Raw genomic sequence first — 19397 nt, 5'->3', positions numbered from 1 at the left:
ATTCTTTGAGAAGCACAAAATCTGCCAGAAAAGTGACAAATGTTGGATTGATCTTGAGTCACTTAAATTGAAAGGTCCTCAAGTTAGAATCATCATTACAAGTGGTTGAGGAACTTAGGTTTGGTTTTGAGAAGAGCTAGAAGCATGACAAGTATTAGGTACAAGGCCATTTGATTGTAGAGTGTGCTTATCACATTTTTGGTACTAAAATTGGAAGATCAAGAAAAGCAAGCAATACCCAATATAGAGGGATTCATGATAATTCAAGTATATTCAATTGGTATTCTCTCATGCAAGCAAGGATCAAAGAGATGAAGCAAGCCAACCACAACAAGATAATGCATTTGATGATAAGTGATATTCATTTCATATGGGTGAAGGATGGTATTCATTGTCTTCACCAAGCTATTATAATTGGACTTCATGATGCTAGTTGGAGAACTAAATCGGAATCTAATGACTATCCTCTACTCCAACATAGCAAGGTGAAATTGGTTGACATATGCATTCATTATATGCTAAGGACATGATTAGTGCATATAGTCATATATAGTGATCATTCATGAAAAATAAAATATTTTTAAATGTTTTATGATGCCACTATTGCTTCTATGGTTGATATGATCTAGTGGTAACATATGACATGTTCATGAGCTAGTAAACCCAAGTAGTTGATCTAGAAAATGAGTTTTCAAGTGTTTAACTCAACATTGTCAAGATAACCCTTTGAATGAGGAGTGAAGAAGCTTGTCATTGGTTCAAACCGAGTTGAATTATTTTGGCAAGTAGTCTAGATCAAGTCAAAGAGAAAGAAGCTCATGGAAACAATCTAGTTCAAGAATTGGTTATCAATGTCAAATTCAATAAAGTGGTCCATCATGATTTTACAAGTGATACTAGATTCAACAAAAGGTATATCATTGTATCTCTACAAGTGATATACATGGTCATACAAGTAGTATTCATTCAAGTAGATCTAGTGCAATAATGTTGGTTCCACAAGTGATCCTCAACTTTAAGTGATCAATTCAAATCAAGAAAGCTATCCTCATCAAGAAGAGCTCAAGATTCAAGTAGATTGACAAAACTCTTTGACATAGGGGGAGGAGCCCCACTACAAAGTATCAAGGTCAAGGATCCTACTAGTATCCTACATGTGGCATTTCAAGGTGATCTTCATGCTTCCACATGTTGTTACAAGTGGTGTCAATTCCAATCAAATTGAAAGTGTCCATCAAAAATGAAGATTCAAGACTCAACCATCTACCCAAGTCCAACTCTTTGTATCAAACCACAAACGCTTCATATGATTGCCTACAAGGGGTATTCAAGTGGTAACCCTATAAGTACAAGAGGTACAACCTCAAGTGGTAGCCATTGATCTTCACATGGCCAATTTCATGTGGCTTCGGCCCTTTTTATGGTCATTGATGACAAAGGGGGAGAGAAATGAACAAAGATATGAATTATCCTTGGATGACAAAGGGAGATGAGATGAGAGTGCAATCATGGACATGGATCAAGAGGAGCAATATTGAGGAGGATCAATATTCTTGGACAAGAGGAGCACACAAGTAGGGGGAGCAAGCTCATGAACTTGGTTGTTTGCATTTGATATGTGCATATTCATGCGCTTGCTTGCATTTGCATAAGTTTTAAAATTTATATATGCATTGCTTGTGTGTGATGTATGCTAGTCATAGAACTTGATTGATGATTTAACAACTAGCATGCATAGATTGTAGCTAGACATTTTTTTTACAAGTGAATCAAGAGCTTTGCTAATATTGTTGATCTCATGAGGTATCTTGAGTTTTTGGTGAATGTCTAGTTACTCATTGATGCTAAGGAATGAACTCCAAGGATGCAACTCAAATTGGTATCACGCTTCAAAGGTTTATCCTATATACCTTAGCATCACTTAGTAGTGATAACAATCCCACAAATTTCATATTTATGCATGTGTGTGAGTTTAAAACCAAATCTCTTGAGCACATATGTAGGGGGAGTTATCACTACCAAGTCGGATTTTTATGGTGCTTATCCAATCTTTACAAGTGGTCTTAATGGTGGATAAGAAACATAAAATCCAAACCAAGTTAGCTATTTACACATGTGTGAAGTGCTAGCTTGGAATATGCTTAATTTCCATATCTTTGTAGAGTTGTCATCAATTACCAAAAAGGGGGAGATTGAAAGGCCCTTGTTTGGTTTTGGTAATTGAGTGACAACTTAGGTGGACTAATAAGTGTTTATGTTGAGATACACAGGAAATTAGTCCACACAAAGACACTAGTATGAGCAACATGTGCCATGGTGGAGAAATGGCTAAGGGTTGATGCTATGCTCATATAGTGTGATCGAGGAGCTCATTGCATATGAGACATGACATGGAGTCATGTGACCAAAGTGGAGAAGATCAAGACAATGCTTGGCTTGATGGACCGGTTGCAATGGAGAAGGGCAAGTCAAGGCTTTGAAGCGATGGACCGCGAGGCGGTGAAGCTTGGGCAAGATTTGGCGCCAATGGACCGAGGCAACGGTGAAGAGCGAGCAAGGTCAAGATCGATGGACCAAAGAGGTCATGTGATGATATGGAGTGGATCATATCATTCAAGGAAGATCAAGCCAAGTGTTGACTCATGAAGATGATCAAAAGGCTTGATGGAGTTTGGTGCTTGTGTGGCATCAATATTTGGAAAGATGAAATGGAATGCGCAAGGCAAAGGTATGACTTGTAGGGCATTTCATTTCACCGGTCAAAGGTTGTGTAGAGAAGTGCATGACCGGATTTAGGATAGATGGCCGTTCTATCAAGAGGGGCAAACTTGTTTGCATATCGGTCATCTAGTGCCACTTGAGCGATCTAACATTGCAATGTAGCTAGGATCGAGTGGCGTGGTGAGATCAAGTGAAAATCCTTTGAAAATGATTGTGAAATGCTAACACACATGCACATGGTGTTGTTCACGTGGTTGTGTTGGCACATTTGCAAAGGAGAAAGAGTTGGAGTTGATGTTGATCAACATTGGGAAGTAAGAAAGGTTTTTCGGTGTTCTCCGGAAATTAGGTGGCTCTTGGAGTGGAATACTGCTTTGATACATTGTGTTTTGGATCAAGTATTCAGTTGGGTTGTGTAGCCCTCTGAATTAGCTTTCCATAGAGTCCAAGATCACCTAATTTGGACATCGGAGCTAAGAGTTATGGTCGTTTTACCGAGGTACATTTCTGCTGGAAATAGACCTGCGGACGGTCCGCCCTAGACCTGCGGACGGTCCGCCCTTGAGGGGCGGACGGTCCGCCGTTATCTTGGTTGAGCTCAAACAGAACCGTTTTTGGCTCTGTGGGTGGTCCAAAATGACCTGCGGACCGTCCGGTCCATGGGGGCGGACGGTCCGCCTTTAAAAGCTGAAACGGGCGCAGAAACTTGGTTGTTCTGTCTTGGGTGCCCAAAATGACCTGCGGACCGGACGGTCCTTGGGGGCGGACGGTCCGCCTCCTACTGAAATTTTTGGGACAGAAACACTGCGGTTTCTGTGTGTGCTCACGTTTTGAACTGCGGACAGTCCGCCCCTGGGGAGCGGACAGTCCGCCGGTAACTTCCAGATTTAGTCAGAGACGTTTGCAAATCGGTTGGTTCGAAGTTTTGAACCGCGGACAGTCCGCCCCAGGGGCGCGGACAGTCCGCCCGGGGCTCTAACGGTCGACTCTGACACATAATCATTGCAGTTCTAGCCGTTGGTTTTAAATGGCGGACGGTCCGGTTTTTGTGAGGCGGACAGTCCGCGAAAACTCAGTTTTCACGGGATTTGAGTGTAACGGCTAGTTTGGGGCCTCCCTCTATAAATAGAGGGTGTGGCCGGCCATTTGAGTAGGCTTAGCACCTTGGGGACTTAGTGTCCATGTGTGAGAGTGCTTGAGAGCCCTCTACTCACTCTAACTTGATAGTAATCATCCGATCGAGTGAGAGAGCGATTCTAGTGCGATTGCTTTGAGAGATTGCATCGAGTGGCACTAGGTGATCGTGTTGCAAGCCGGTGTGCTTGTTACTCTTGGAGGTTGCCACCTCCTAGACGGCTTGGTGGCAAGAGGCTCCGTTGAAGCCCGCAAGAAGATTGTGCGGTGCTCCGGAGAAGAGATTGTGAGGGGTATTGTGCTCACCCCGCGGGAGCCGCGAAGAGCAACTCTAGTTGAGCGAGACTTGAAGAGCAACAAGTGGTTCGGCCGGATCATGTGCTAGAGCTCGGTGTGAGCACTCCACGTGGGAGAGTGTGACTTGAGAGTCACCACTAGCAAGAGGATCGGCGGCAACCTTGGAGCTTGTCTCAACGGGGATTAGCTTGGTGGCAACCAAGTGAACCTCGGGATAAAAATCACCGTGTCAACTTTGTCTACTCTTCTCGGTGGTTTGCTTTCTCCAAATCACAAGCATTGTATTTACATTCTTCTATATCTTGTGCTTGTGTAGTTGCTCTCTAGTGATTAGTTAGCTTGTGTAGCTTGCTAATCAACTTCTTGCTTGTGTAGCTAGAAGTAGAGATCCTAGTGTAACTAGTTAGCTTGTGTAGCTTAATTAGTTGCTCTTGCTTAGATTGTGTAGCTAAGCAAGTTGAGCACTTGGATTTGGATTGTGTATCCTTGTCCTTGAGCATCTAGTGAGCTTAGGTTTGGCTTTGTGCTTTTGCTCATTAGATTTGTTTAGGAGCTCCCCCGGTTTGTGAAGTACTAGTGCTTAAGCTTGTGTGTCTTGGCATTAGAATTGTTAGGAGAGCTCTTACTAGCTTGGCACTCCATTTGCTTTGTGTAGGATCCTTTTTGGAGGTGCCTTAGAGTCATAGTTAGAGGGGTGAAGTCTTGGCTAAGCGAATAGTTTCAATTCCGCATAAGTTTCGGTTAGCCGGCGTAATTAATTTTAGAAAGGACTATTCACCCCCCTCTAGTCCGCCATCTCGACCCTACACTCTCCTTGATCTTTTCCCCTCACTCTCTCGCTCTTTCCCTGCCCAGACGCCACAGACCGCCACCGCCGCTCTACCGAACGCCGGCGAGCCTCAAGCCGCCGTCGAGCCGCACCTCCACAGCCGCTCCGCCCAAATTAACCCCGCCAGCAGCTCCGCCTTGGCCCCGCGAAGCTCACCCACCTCTCCTCCTCGCCCAATTCGCACTGGATCACCCCGCCGCCATAGCCCGAGCACCGCCGCCGCCCTGCTCGCCGTAGACCCGTCAGTCTAGTATTGCTCCGCCCCTCCCAACCACCCTAGAAGCTTCACCTTGCTCCCGTGAGGCTTTTCCCCCACTTGTTGTCGCCAATCCGCCGCCGGAGTGCCGCCTCCACCATCTCCGACCACCACCGGCCGCCGGAGCCTGCGGACCCGCCGCCATAGGCCATCCTGAGCCTTCCCGAAGCCACCTAGAGGTGCGCCTGGTCCCCCTCTTGCTTTCCCACCTCGATCCCCTCGCCGCCGGCGAGCCTAGCCGCCGGTAATGGCCGGCGCCCTTTCCCCTGTTCTCCTTTGCGGCCAAGGACCCCGTGTTAGAAGGAACAAAAGTTCCAGGGGGCTTTCTGCAAACCCCATGACTCATATGAATAGTAGCAGCAAGGGCCCCTTTGTAATTTTTGCTGAGAACTTTGAAATTCTATAGAAATTCCTAGGAAATTCAGAAAAAGGCAAATCTTGATGTTTTGGAATCCTTGTACAAAGATCTTTGCAGTAGAATTAAAATATTATGGTTGTTTGTTGAAAGTTTTTGCTGTATAAATGGTTTTGTGTCACTAGGTAATTAAAGACTAATTGTTTTGTCTTTTTCTTTACTGATGATTGAAAACTTGTCTTGCTCTGAAATTTTTATGGTAGTTTACACATGTGACACTAGTTTTGCTATAAAAATTTCGTGGTCAGTTCTCATGAGTTGATATTTCTTTGATTTAATCCTTGTTTGGTAGACTTTAATTATGGTAAATATTTTCTGTTCATAATAAATCATGAAAATATTTCTCCATGTTCTTCTTGAGTATCTTAGTTTGTCCAGGAAGTTTGAGCCTCATTTCATGACTAGAAAATGAGCTAAAAATGAATCTTGATAATCTGTTGTTCTGTATTGTTTATTTTCTCATAATTAATTCTCTGTATGTAAAATCATGAAAAATTCACAGTAGCTAGATCCTCACTGTGTAGATCTCCTGTTAAATTTTGAGCTTCTGCTTTGCTATATTTTAGTCTGTATAATTCAAGCTTGTGCTAGGTGTTGCCTGCATGAATGATTTGTTGTGATTAAATGACTACATGTCTTGGCATGATTTTTACAGGGTAGCTGAGTATGTTCATGTTCTGTTTAGTGTAATTTTGGTATAATTTATTTCTATTTGTACTCTGATTTGTTGATTTATTTACAAACCATGACTTAGTGGTATAGTAAATCACCACCACTCTTCGACAATACGATAACCGTAGAGAACCGTGGCCAAAATACAAACATGGTGAGGACTGCTTAGTGCAGATGTGCACCGACGGGATGGATGGCGGTCGGCGTTTCTTTAAATGTCCACACGCATGGGTAATACTCGGTTGTTTTATTTCTTTATCTTCAATGAGACACCTTACATGAAATTTATTTTGCAGTCTTCCGATGCTCCAGAAAACTGTGGTTTTACTAGGTGGGTCGATCCTCCACCAATTGATTCTGTTCAGGAGTTCTTCGAGTACCTCCAGATAATGATCTTTGATCTGGAATGCAAGGTGAACCATTATGAGGAAGTGAGCGAGGGTAACAAAGACGACGAAGTTGATGATACCAGCAATGCTGCCGGTTCACAGGATGAACCATGCACTATTCCTTACTGCAACTGTCCTTGTCACAAGAAGAAGGGCCCTGCGCCTCCGGCACCACCACCTGCACCACCTGCAATGGGTGCATACTGCGGAGAAGGCTCAACGCAGTTTGCTACGTGGGGGTACGGCTACTAGAACTACCCTAGTGCTAGTGACTTGCTGCATCGTTGTGTTTGTTCTGTTTTTTTTAATTACCTAAGGCATGTTAGGTTAGTCCGGAATCTGTTTACCGTAGTTTGCAATGGGTTCTGCCATGCCACTGCATGTGTGATGTTTGTTTCATTATCGTTGTATTATGATATTAAATTTGATGGTTCACATTATGTAATGCATTTCTTAATTCTTATTTCTTATCGTTATATTAATTAAATGTGTGCTTTATAGTATTCTAGTCACATGAAAAGCTCTGAGGGTCATGTCCGTGCCCAGCAGAGGGCTAAGAGGGTCCGACGCCCTAGTGCTTTTTATACACTTCAACGTTCGCCTCTGATTACTCTCGTATTTTCCATTACATACAATAGATGGTATGTTTATACTTCGATGCTCCATTACGACTAAGTACGATTCAAACTCGACATTATGTACATGTCCAGTGAATGCAAGTTTGGTACGAGACATACATACAAGCATAATACAACATTAACAATACTAAATGCGAATACATCTTAAACCGATGAACATCATGTTATAGATCATGGCATCAAATCATCTAGGTCGTCATCCCAGTTGACAGATGGTGGTGCTGCAGGTGGTGTACTATGGCTCGACGAACCTCTTGGCTTTCCCTTTCTCTCTTTTCTGGATCTACGTTCATGTACAGGGGGAGAAACATCATGTGTTGGAGGCCATGGTTTGGGGGGCATGAAGTCATCCATGTCGTCATCCCAGTTAACACAAGTTTGTGCTGCAGGTGGTGCAATATGACTTGACGAACCTCTTGCCTTTCCCTTTGTCTCCTTTCTGATTCTAGGTTCATGTACAGGGGGAGGAACATCATGTGTTGGAGGCCATGGTTTGGGGGGCATGAAGTCATCCATGTCGTCATCCCAGTTAACACAAGTTGGTGGTTGAGGTGCTGAAGCATGACTCGACGAACCTCCGGGCATCTGTTCTTGCGCAGGCCAAGTACTATCACCCGAAGATCTTATCCGCCTCCTTCGTCTAGTTTGCGGCATAAGTCCACCGAAGATACATACCAATTTACGGAAATTTGGTATCGTTTTGTTAATCAACTCCGTGTCCTCGGGGTAATCCTAGCATATAATTAAAAAATAATATTACTGTTTCATAAATATGGATTCGAAATGACGGACGGGATTACAACTGAATGAGAGTTACCTTAATGTGCATCTCATACACCTCTGGTTGCATCCATATCTTAAAAGAACTTTGTAAGAATCCAATGATATTAGGATGATTCGCTAGTTCACATACTCTCATGTATATCTTCCGACGTTCTAGCAGGTGCCCTTTACATTTTGCGTCGTAATACCTCGAAATAATGTGAAATCTTTAAACTCTACTACTTTGGACAACACCATCTCTATCGTACCATCCGCTAATGGATCCAACTTCTTACTGATAACAAGATGGGTCATGATATCAAGTATTATACTAGATTTTTCTTCGGTCCATGAAAATCCTCCACAATTGGAGGCAGTCATTGCCTTATGCTGCAATATCAATAAGGTACTTTCATAATTCTATTTTAATTCATAATTAATTTAAAAACAAGTATGTAATAGTAATGAAATTGTAATACTAAACGAGTGTTCTAAAGCACCAAATCTAATTCAGCTAATCCGCTAATTAAATTTAATTGTTATACAATATCAATGGATTCATACGGAAGTTGCCGGTAGATCACAAGTACGCAATTCGGCAGAGCTTCGCCGTTTTTCTTCTCCTCACCCCTATCTTTTTTCCTGAATTTTTTGGCTCAAATGACAAAGGGAATGACGGCATATGACGGCCAGGGCTTATATAGGGGGAGGGGACCCTGTCGCCCCCCCAACGGGCGACAGGCCCCTGTCGCCCGTTGGGGGGGCGACATGCCCTTTTTTTTCCAGGGACCTCGTTGCGAATTTAAAGAAAAAAATTACACTTAAGGCCTGTCGCCCTATGGGGGCGACCGGGGGTATTTTTGAAATATTTCAAAATGAACATATATTTTTGAAATTTTTATTTTTTAAAAATATAAAAAAGAAAAAAAAACGTGTTTCGGACTCCGCGGCTCACTGTGGTTTTTTTAAGGTTCATTGATGGTCCGTGCGGCCCATTTTTATTTTTTTACCTTTTTCAAAGTTCCAACAAAATATTTTTTCCTATTTTGTTCCAACGGAATGTTTTGTTGCAGTGGAACATGTTTCGTTTCTCAGCGGTAAGATTTGGATCCAATTGAACAAATTTCTGTTGAAACTTATTTTTTATTGGAACATTAGCATTTTGTTTCAGCGGAATATTTTCTCCAGTTAGGTGGAGTTGCGGGCTGATGGTCCAAAATTATTTTCGGCCCAGTAGGGGAGACCCCGAGCAGGCCCGGCTGGTGGGGGAACGCCAGGCTCAAGTGTGGGCCCCTCTTAACAATGATGGCCGATGGGCCTGGAGCCCTGAGACTGATGTTTGAATCCAGCCCAACATAGGAAAATCATGCCGGTCTGCCACCATATATGCCAAGGTGTGTTACGAGTAGTTACGAGTGTGGGGGAACAGAACGAGCTGCAACAGATTGAAATATTTGGCCCATATGGCCCACGGTCTCAAGACCAGGGCCGGCTTGGAAAAAAAACGGCCAGCACGGTGAAAGAAAGAGGGAAGCCACCCGACGTCCCGAACCCTTGTGCTGCCGGTTCTGTCTTTTTTGCATATGCAAAGATATCTGTATTATACGGTAAGGATTACATCCATGAAAACATACGAATACAGACGCGTCCATAGACGATATGAAGGATACAGAAACTGCAGCCAAACTACACAGAGGACCCTAGAAAAACAACAAAACACAAATAAGTCCTTTGGATCCCCTGTGCTCACCGGAAGTGCCGCCGCCTTCACCAAACCGTCGAACAGATGATCGCCGGAGCACGAAGGTGCAAACACATAACCCAAGCCGAAGAAGCATCCATCGCGCAAAAGGCTTCAAATGGAACCGATATATGATACTCCTTGTGGCTCGCAGTCGGGGACGAACCCCGCGCTTCTTCGGCGCCGGAGCCGGCCAGGCAGCTCTCGCCCGCCTATCTTCCTCCTCCACTGCATCCAATCCTCCCCATCCCCCACGGTGGGGGTGTGCAGACCTGCGAAAGACAGATCCAACGCCCCCGAAACCGTCGCCGCTGTCGAGCCATCGACAACCCGTGTCCGGCCACGAACGGTAGAGAAACCTCCACGCCGGAAAGCCGACGACACTGCCACCGCCGCCGCCCCAGATCCAGCATGGAGGTAAACAAATCCGGCACCGACGCCGAAGACGCCAGCCCGGAAGAGGAGCCCAAAATCCGCCGTCGCCGGCCCAAGAACCGACGACCGGAACCATCCGCAGTCGCCGACCACCGCAGCAACCCGGAAGAAGGAGTCACCACCAGGGATGACAGGAAATTCCCCCCCTCCGCAAGCAGACAGGGAAACAAACCTCCCGGGGGAACCGCCGGCAAGCCCGCCAAAACCACACAGGAAGAACAAAAGCATCACCTCGCCGACGAAGAAGCACACATCGCCGCCGGCAGGGAAGACCTTTATTCTCCGCCGGAGTCGCGCCGTCACCGCCGCCACTCCCGGATCAACGCTCCGCCGCCGTAGTCGACGCCGAGCACCCAAACTACGCCTAGACCTAACCTATCTAGACTAGTATGCACAGCAGCAGTCGATTCCCCCCTCCCCTTCCGCTCCCGGCGCCGGAGAGGTCGCCGGAGCAGGAGGGGAGGGAGCGGAATCAACCCCGCACTCGTTCGCCCTCGCAGTCGCCTTTCTCTCCTGTAGCACCTAGAAGAAACGGGAAAGCGAGAGCATCAGATGCCTTTGTTAAGTTGTGCTGCCGGTTCTGTCGGTCCGAACTCCGAAGCATGCCGCGCGTACACTTGTTTTCTGGAAATTGCACGCCCTCCCGAAGCATCCCAATGATGATTTTACACTCGACCGTAACTTCTGGAGCGAGCGGTCGATTCTTTTCGTCTCCGAAACATGTGTGGGCCCAGCGCTCCGCCTCCACTCTCTCTTTTCCCCTTTCACCTTTTTCTTTCTCCCTCCATCGGCCTCCCTTTGCCTTCCTCCCTCCTGTCCCCCTTGCCTTCCTTCTACTCCATAGCCGGCGGCACGAACCGCGGCGGGGTCAGCGGCCCGACCCGCGGCGGGAGGCGCGGTTGCGCCGGCGGGAGTGGCGGGAGGCGCGGCGGCGCTCGCCACCAGCCCCCCTCCAATTTTTTTAATTTTTTCTTTTTTTCTTTTCATATAAATATTTTTAGAAAAAAATATTGCCCGAGTTTTTTTATTTGGATGTACATTTTTGTATCTTCTATTTGATAAATTTCTCTCAGTCAAATTTTTTCTCGTAAATTTTTTTATCTCACCAATTTGTTTCTTGAAATTTTTTCCACCCATCAAATTTTCATTTAAAAAAAATATCTGTCTCATAAAAAATGTCTGAATTTTTTTCTCAAAAAACAACAACAAAATTCTTAAAAATAGAAAAAAAGTTGCGGTTGGAAAATCGACCGTACGGACCCCTCCTGTACGGTCGACCGTAAACTAGCCAATCCCCGAAGCGATGATGGAAGAAGGAAGATGGATCACTCATCACCTGATGCCACTGGCCCACTGGCCGTAAGTGAGCCGGAACACCCAGCTCCGTCCGTCGTACGCGGATAGCATTGGGCGCGGCGAGCGAACCTGGGCGAAACGTCACCCGACGCCGACGGAGCCGATCGCCGGTGTCGGTGGCCAATGGCTGCGGCAGCCACACTGCCCGTGGCGTCGAGGAGGACTGGAGGAGGACGCAGAGCTGTGCCCGCGTGCGCGGGGTCGCTGTCTTTCCCACGTCGGCCGTGCGTGTGCGCGACGCCCCGTGGACGGCCGGTCCCGCTCGGCGAGCGCAACGGACGGCGGCACATTGCCTCCCCTTTTCCCTGTCGTTTTCAGGACCAGAGAGCAGCGGCGGGGAGGCCACCAAACTCGCCTCGGTTCCATTAAGAAGAGACCAGCAACACCAAACTCCAGTTAACCTGTGCGTCCTGGCGCAACACACGCCGACGGCCCCAGTCCTCCCCCCTCTCGATTCTCAAGTCACGGTCTAATTTGGCCATCCGGACCAGGACATCTTCACCCGACTGGTGTAGGCCTCTCCATCTTTCATTCAGACACTGCAGGTGGGCCCTGAATGGACCGTACCAGTTTGATCCGGCTCTGAGACCAGACCAGGGCTGAAGCTTCCATATACCATGTGAATGTCGGCAAGGCAACACGGCCGTCGATAACTCTGATGGCATGTGGAATTGCTGGAGCGGAAAAGGCAGAGACCTCGGGATGAGAACAGTAACGTGGAATCGAAGAACGGCAAGTTAGGTGCAGGACTGGGGAGGAATAGGTATTGCTTGGGTCCAGCAGACCAGCAATGTACCTGGCCACGGGATTTCTCAACATTCAACGCTGGTGTCTGTTGGTGAAGCAAGTGGTTCCAACAAACTATTTTTAGCTCACTTCTACAATCTACAGTGCTACGATAGTACTAGTACCCCTGTCTTGTTCTCATTACCAATTCACACACTGTCCTCTGCCATCTGGTCTACTAAACCTGGTGCTATTTGTGATCTGAACCGTGCGATGGGATCACTCACCAAACGGAGCCGGAGGCCCGGGGTGATCTTGCCATTCACCAAGGGCGTCAGCTCGAGCGACGAAATCGGCTCCATTTTGTGCACGACCGACAACGAAAGGGCCATTCCAAAACGTCGGACCAAGCACCGCCCAAAAGATCCACACCACAAAAGGCTGACGCCGACGCGCACGTCGCCCGGGTTTTTCTACACGGGTACCCAGCCGTCCAGGGTGCAGCGCGGCAGCGCCGATGGCTGGAGTGAAGTGAAACCCACTTTTCACAGCGGCAAGTATGAGGTCGTCTTCACTGACGCCAATGATGTTCCGCCGAAACATTTGTTCAAGGAAGAAAAGTGGCGTGCCACCTTGTACTGGATGTTTGGCGGCTTGAGGACCGCCTGAATCAGCTCCTTGTTGCGAATGTTCTCAATCCGTGCGTGCAAAACACCACAAGCGAACAGGCTTCTACTCATCTGGTTAGATGGCTCTAGTAGTACTCCTCAGGTTCTAGATTCAAACTTCCCGTGGCAGCGAATTTTAGATTGAGGCTAAAAAATCCCCCTCACTGGCTGGTTCGAGAGGTTTCTCGGCCAAGAAGTCGAGATCCCTTCCTCTTTATGAAAAATAGTGGGACCGTCATACCCTGGTTGATTTTTTTTCTATTAACTGTTTGTTGTAGAAGAACTGTAAACTGATGATAAACATCGTACATATAAGCAAACGTTTGTCCGAATCTCATAGCAGAAACACGGGAAACAACAACTAATATGCCAGCTTAGCACAAATTCTTGAAAGCGCTGTGCGTCTTCTCATCAATATGTTTGGGAATTTAATGTGCATTGGACTGAAAATGATTGCAATTTGCAATGATCACTCCCGGTACAGCTTCACTAGTTCACTGTCTGCAAGTAGGCGGCGTTGTTCCTCACAATTATGTGTGACACTGCCGATTAATCTTTAAGCACAGTGGCGGATGCACTCAGGAGGTCCATATACAGATAATGATGAAGCATCTTTCATGGTTCATGCACCATATATCAGATATCCGGCAGTTTGGCCAATCAATTCTGAAGGAAAAAATATGGAGGAGACGCGTAGAGCTTGGTAAATGCTTACACAATCGCCTCTTCCAGGTGTCATGTATTGATATATACTCCGTATGCACATTGTAATCTGGAACCTGAGACAATGGACTCCTTCAATATGTCAACAATTCCCTACACATCAGGGGACTTTAAATTAGAACCTTGCGCACAATGTTATAGAGCGAAACTTCATGCTGTGACAGTGACATGGGCATATACTTACCTTTCTTTTGGTACCAAATTAAAAAGTCTATTTTTCTTTCTCAAAGCAATGAATCTTCTGAAATCAGAAGGACAGAAGGATTATTTCTGCAAGGCTTGGTGTAGCTGCAATAACAACTATAGTTCCGAAATTATAAACATTACTTTATTAAGTTGCATGCACCGACCAATTCAACCCAAAAGCTTAAGTTGATGGAGAAAGATTGGCAATTCACTTATATTCCAACACTCCCCCTCACGTGGAGGCTTCCTCAGGCCTCCGACGTGGAATAGGAGCGAACAACAATTATTTTATTCAATAAGCTGAATAAGCTGATGGGGAAAGATTGGCAATTCACTTATATTCCAACACTCCCCCTCACGTGGAGGCTCTCTCTGGCCTCAGACGTGGAATAGAAGCGATCAGCAATTATTTTATTCAATTGTGCTAACCGGGATTCAAACTCGAGACTTCTGGCTTTGATACCATATTAAGTTGCATGCACCGACTAATTCAACCCAAAAGCTTAAGCTGATGGGGAAATGTTGGCAATTCACTTATATTCCAACATACTTGATTACTTCCGCGATGTGTGGTGCACGACCAACAACATGAGGGAATGGATGTTTATTTTTTGACGGAAGAATGGATCATTTTCATGTGTCTTAGAAGGTAAACACATTCAGAATTTATTTCCCTTTTATTCTCTGTTTTGGTCGGCTTTCCCTTTATTTCTTTTTCTTCCTATGATTTAAAACTTTTACTCGCCTACCTCGCTCTGGCTGGTAAAGGAGCTCCATCGAACTCCTTTTACACAACTTGAGACAAAAGAAAGCTTACAATCAAGCTTTGCAGTCAGAATTAACTATCCATTGGAATCAAGAAAGCATCATAATTTCCGAGAAAGAATCGAGACTAAGAAACAAAGAAAAAACAAGAAAGGAGATACCAAACGCTAGAAAACAAAGAAAACTAAGAAAGAAGGAGATACCAAAGTAGTTTTTAAATGAACTCAAAAGCACCTGCTAAATGAACTCAAATTAAACTTGAATCCAGGAATCAAACAGTATTGATTAAATTCAAATGATCGAACTGGCACAGAGGAAATGTGAGAAAATAATGTAAGTAATGACTGCATTTTAATTTAGTGAAGTTCCACAGACAAGTCAGCTACCCCATAGCAATCACTTTAAGGACAAGTAATTAGCTCAGCAACAGCTCCCACCAAACTCAAATGCTCCACCCATTCTTGCTTGCACATTTGTAAGTTCCCCTAGACCAGGCTCAAGCAAAGATACAACACCTCACTTATAAAACATCACCTTTAATGCTACCACTAGATGAGTGAGGTAGGAGACGTATATAGTGAGAGGATCCAATACTACCATACTGTAACCTCATCTTCGCTGATGAGAAAGAGATGATGAGGGAGGGCGATACTTGTGTTGTACTTCTGAGAAGCAAGCTCCATGGCCTGATCGAGAGAAATCGTGCTCTGGAAGAGGAGAACAAACAGCTGAGACACCAAGTGAGCCGATTAAAAGGTCAGGTCTCATCTCTCGAAGGGCAATATACTGATAAGAGGATGCTATGGAAGAAATTGGAGAATTCTGCAATCAGCATCAGCTATTCCAAGGAAAAGCAGTTTGTCCAGAGCAACGATGATGCAAAGGAAGCCGTAGACCTCAACAGCTCATTGTATCACACCAGGCAGCAATTCTCGAGAGCAACGCTAGTGAGATCAAGGCCACCAAGGGTTCCAAATCCACCACCCAGTCCGGCATGCCTCCAGTCAAATACAAATGTGAAAAAGGAAGGATGCATGCCCCCTCCTCCACCACCACCTCCACCACCTTCCAAATTGCAGAGAAGTGCAAAGGCGATACAAAGGGTGCCAGAGGTAGTTGAGTTGTACCGATCGTTCGTGCGGCGTGAAGGCAAAAATGATGCAAAGTCTGGATCCGTGGCAATTCCAGCAGCAACTAACAGCAGAGAGATGATCGGGGAGATTGAGAACAAATCAGCTTATGTTTTAGCTGTAAGTACATATACTTTTTTTCCTCTCATTTCGAGCATATAGATGTATAACACAAGGGTTTTGCTACGGTACACCAAAGTGACCGTGGACCGTTGATCTAATGTCATATTACTTGTTAGGAGGTAATAGTTTTAATATTTAGTTTATATATTTTAAATTAAAAAATAGAGAATCAGAACTAACTTGCATGCAGATTAGTTGAGATCTTATATTTCTGTTTTTTTCATGTGATATGCCGGTCATAAACATTATATTAGTTGATGAGATCTCAAATTTGTTTAACTTTAACGTGAACAAAAGCAAACGTGAGGTGTGTGGTCACACTTTGAAAAAACATGTTCGTGACAATAATATGTATACGTGACAAACTTGACTAGAAAAAATATTTTTACAACAATATTGTGGCAGGTGCCTATAACTTTTGTAGCATGCATGACAGCTGCACATATGTATCATGACATAATAATATAGTGGTAGGACTTTTTTTTAGTTATCTAGTGGTAGGACTTGGTCTAACGTGACATGCCTGTAACGAATGACTTGAAAAAAAAAAACAGAGAGATGTATGCAGCGTTAGATGCAGGCGTTTATTTTCTATAGTGTGACATAAATACATGTGCACATGTTATTGCTATGTTTGTGCAGGAGGTGCTATGTTTTCAACTATTATAGAAAAATTTTCTAAACTCCAACGAGACTAATATTTCTACATTTTTTTCCCACACACGTGCATGTATGATTTAGGTGAAAGAGCCTGCATGCATGATTAGAAAACGTTGGAGTTCCATGATTTTCGGATCTGCAATTCTGCATGCATGCATGCAAGATAAATAAGCACGAATATTTTTATGTTTAAGATGGATTTAATCCTTAAAAATTCAATGGCTCAGATTTATTTGACCTCTTACCTCCTAAGAGGTAAATGGAGTACCGTAGCATTGCCCATAACACAATCTTCTGCTTATCCGCCGACTCCCTTTTGTCCTTTTAGTATTGGAATTCCTTTAGTATTTTTAAAACTAAAGTTTGCAAGAAGTGAAATTGGACAATGTTTCTGCCAAGGCATTAGCTATCAGTTCTTTACTGGATTAGAGATATCAGAAAAGAACTCACAGCCAACAAATCAATTTCTGAATATATCAAGGCACGTCTGTTTCTTGCAAATCGTGTTCCTTCACTGTTCCAAGCCTGCTTACCAGAATATTTCATATGTTCCCTTTCCATCGACGTCTTACTTTGAGAGCAGCCAACATTTTGTTTGATTCAGTATGAGGTATCACCGTGGACAGACTACTGGTACCCCTGCCGGGGCCTATCTTGGTAGTTTTCAGATAGTTTTTAAGTTAACCCTGCACTAGACAAACCATTTATAAATATATCTACGCACATCATGTCTATTTGGTTTTAAAAATCATTTCGATAACATTCTGAAACAAAAAAAAACCTTTACAATTTTTGTGTTGTTACGCTATAGCTGACAACAATTCACAAGTTTTTAGTTGTACCACTACTGGTAAAACATGAATGGTGGACAATGCTTCGTACAAATGGGTGTAGAACTTAAGTCATGCTTTAGTACTTTTCATATGGCACTGATATTAGAATATAAAGTAATGGTCAAAGCTGTTATTTGGGCATCATGTCAATGGTCAAAGCTGTTTTTCTTTTCAGTGATTTCCCCTATCACACTGTTTCGGAACTAAGCCACCCTTCTATAATTTCCATTCCAACAGATTAAATCAGATGTAGAAAATCAGGGCGACTTTGTGAACTTCCTCGCGAGTGAAGTTCAGAATGCAGCATACAGAGAGATAGCTGATGTTGAAGAGTTTGTGAGGTGGCTTGATGGGGAGTTGTCATACCTTGTGGATGAAAGAGCAGTGCTCAAACACTTTCCTAACTGGCCCGAGAAGAAAGCAGATGCCATGAGAGAAGCAGCATTCACTTATCGAGACCTGAAGAACCTAGAATCAGAAGCGTCATCCTTCCATGATGATAGGAGAGTGGCTACACCCATGGCTCTCAAGCGCATGCAAGCTCTGCAGGATAAGTGAGTAGATGAGTGGAATGTATTTAACAGATTAGAAATTGTAGCATTCTGCATAATACTAAATCAAGTAATCAGCATTCACCTAATTGTGATTTCCCTTGTTGTAGAATTGAACAAGGTATTCATAACACTGAACGAATAAGAGACAGTGCAAGTGGAAGATACAAGGATCTGAAGATCCCGTGGGAATGGATGCTCGACTCCGGAATCATAAACCAAGTATGTATTCCTAAACTCCCAACATTGCTCACAGTATGTTTTGTCACAACTCACAACAAAGAAGAGACGCTTAGTTACACAAAGTTTTAGAGTCCCGCTAATAGACATATGACACATGGTGCATGCCCATCCTACATTGAACAGCTAAAGATGGCTTCCTTGAAGCTTGCAAAAGAGTACATGAACCGCATTGTGAACACACTGAAGTCAGATCCATTTGCAAATGATGAGGAGCTCCTTCTGCAAGGTGTCCGCTTTGCCTTCCGCATACATCAGGTAACTTATTTCCAACTACAAAGTACTTTGCAATGGCATTTGCAATAAAACTAGTTAACTGATCGCACCAAAACAAATTGGCAGCTTGCAGGTGGCTTCGACGAAGGATGCCGTAAAGCATTCCAAGAACTAAAGGCTTACGCAAGCAAGTCAGAGTGATCTGAGTTCATGCGCGTTCAATAAAAATTGAGATGATGAGATCGCACATAGATTATTAAGTTTTGCCGACCTGGCTCCAAGTGGAGCCCACCAGATCCTGAGGATAATGCTGCATTTTATAAAGCTTAATTTATTAGGCATCAGTTGCTGATCTCCGGGATCCAAGTTGAAGCTCTGGAAATTCTGAGCCCATCTTACATATGAGTTCGAACTAAATTTCTACCAACATAGTAGTACTCATTTGCTATTATGTACCGTACAATACAAACCAATCAGTCGACCAACATACGATCGAGCACAGAATCATCCAAGACAGATTTGCGCACGACAATACTAAGCAGGCATCAGAAACGAATAATCGCTGCCTTAAATCTGCACTCATCACATGAATGAGGGCAAGATACACTCCCATCAAGCAATTGCCCCACAAGTACCTGTATCGCGCAGGTTCTGGGTGAATCTCTAGTCGCGATTCGCGAATTCCCGGCAGAAACAACCACAGGGCAGGTCCAAATTGGTCGTCTCGCCGCGGCGACGCGCAGCCGCCGGTCGCCGTCGTTTACTACTCCTACTTCGCAGCCGGAGACGGGGATCGGGGATGGGCCGCCACCTCACGCGGGCCCACATGCCAGTGAGACAGAGAGACGCTCCGGCACCGTCACCGTTCCTCACCAACTTCCCTGCGCTTCGGGCCTGCGTTACTGTCGTTGTCACCGTATTAACCACTTAC

At 44.7% G+C, this 19397-nt stretch overlaps 1 protein-coding gene across 1 annotated transcript; it reads left to right on the top strand.

The window, feature by feature from the left end:
* Nucleotides 1-15147: 15147 nt before the first annotated feature.
* Nucleotides 15148-18895, top strand: LOC120687935 (protein CHUP1, chloroplastic-like). Its single transcript, XM_039970029.1, has 5 exons — nt 15148-15963; nt 17697-18013; nt 18121-18232; nt 18377-18508; nt 18593-18895. Exons 1-5 carry the CDS (start codon nt 15346-15348, stop codon nt 18665-18667), a joined length of 1254 nt encoding a protein of 417 aa, XP_039825963.1. The 5' UTR covers nt 15148-15345; the 3' UTR covers nt 18668-18895.
* Nucleotides 18896-19397: the final 502 nt, after the last annotated feature.

This window comes from Panicum virgatum, chromosome 9N (genome assembly GCF_016808335.1).
Source record: "Panicum virgatum strain AP13 chromosome 9N, P.virgatum_v5, whole genome shotgun sequence".
Lineage (NCBI taxonomy): Eukaryota > Viridiplantae > Streptophyta > Magnoliopsida > Poales > Poaceae > Panicum > Panicum virgatum.
This window is presented reverse-complemented; position numbering and strand designations above follow the sequence as displayed.

Coding starts and splice junctions, on each gene's coding strand:
- LOC120687935 (XM_039970029.1), top strand. CDS start 15,346: ATGATGAGGGAGGGCGATACTTGTGTTGTACTTCTGAGAAGCAAGCTC. Junction 18,233..18,376: donor ACTCCGGAATCATAAACCAA/GTATGTATTCCT, acceptor TACATTGAACAG/CTAAAGATGGCTTCCTTGAA. Junction 18,509..18,592: donor TTGCCTTCCGCATACATCAG/GTAACTTATTTC, acceptor ACAAATTGGCAG/CTTGCAGGTGGCTTCGACGA.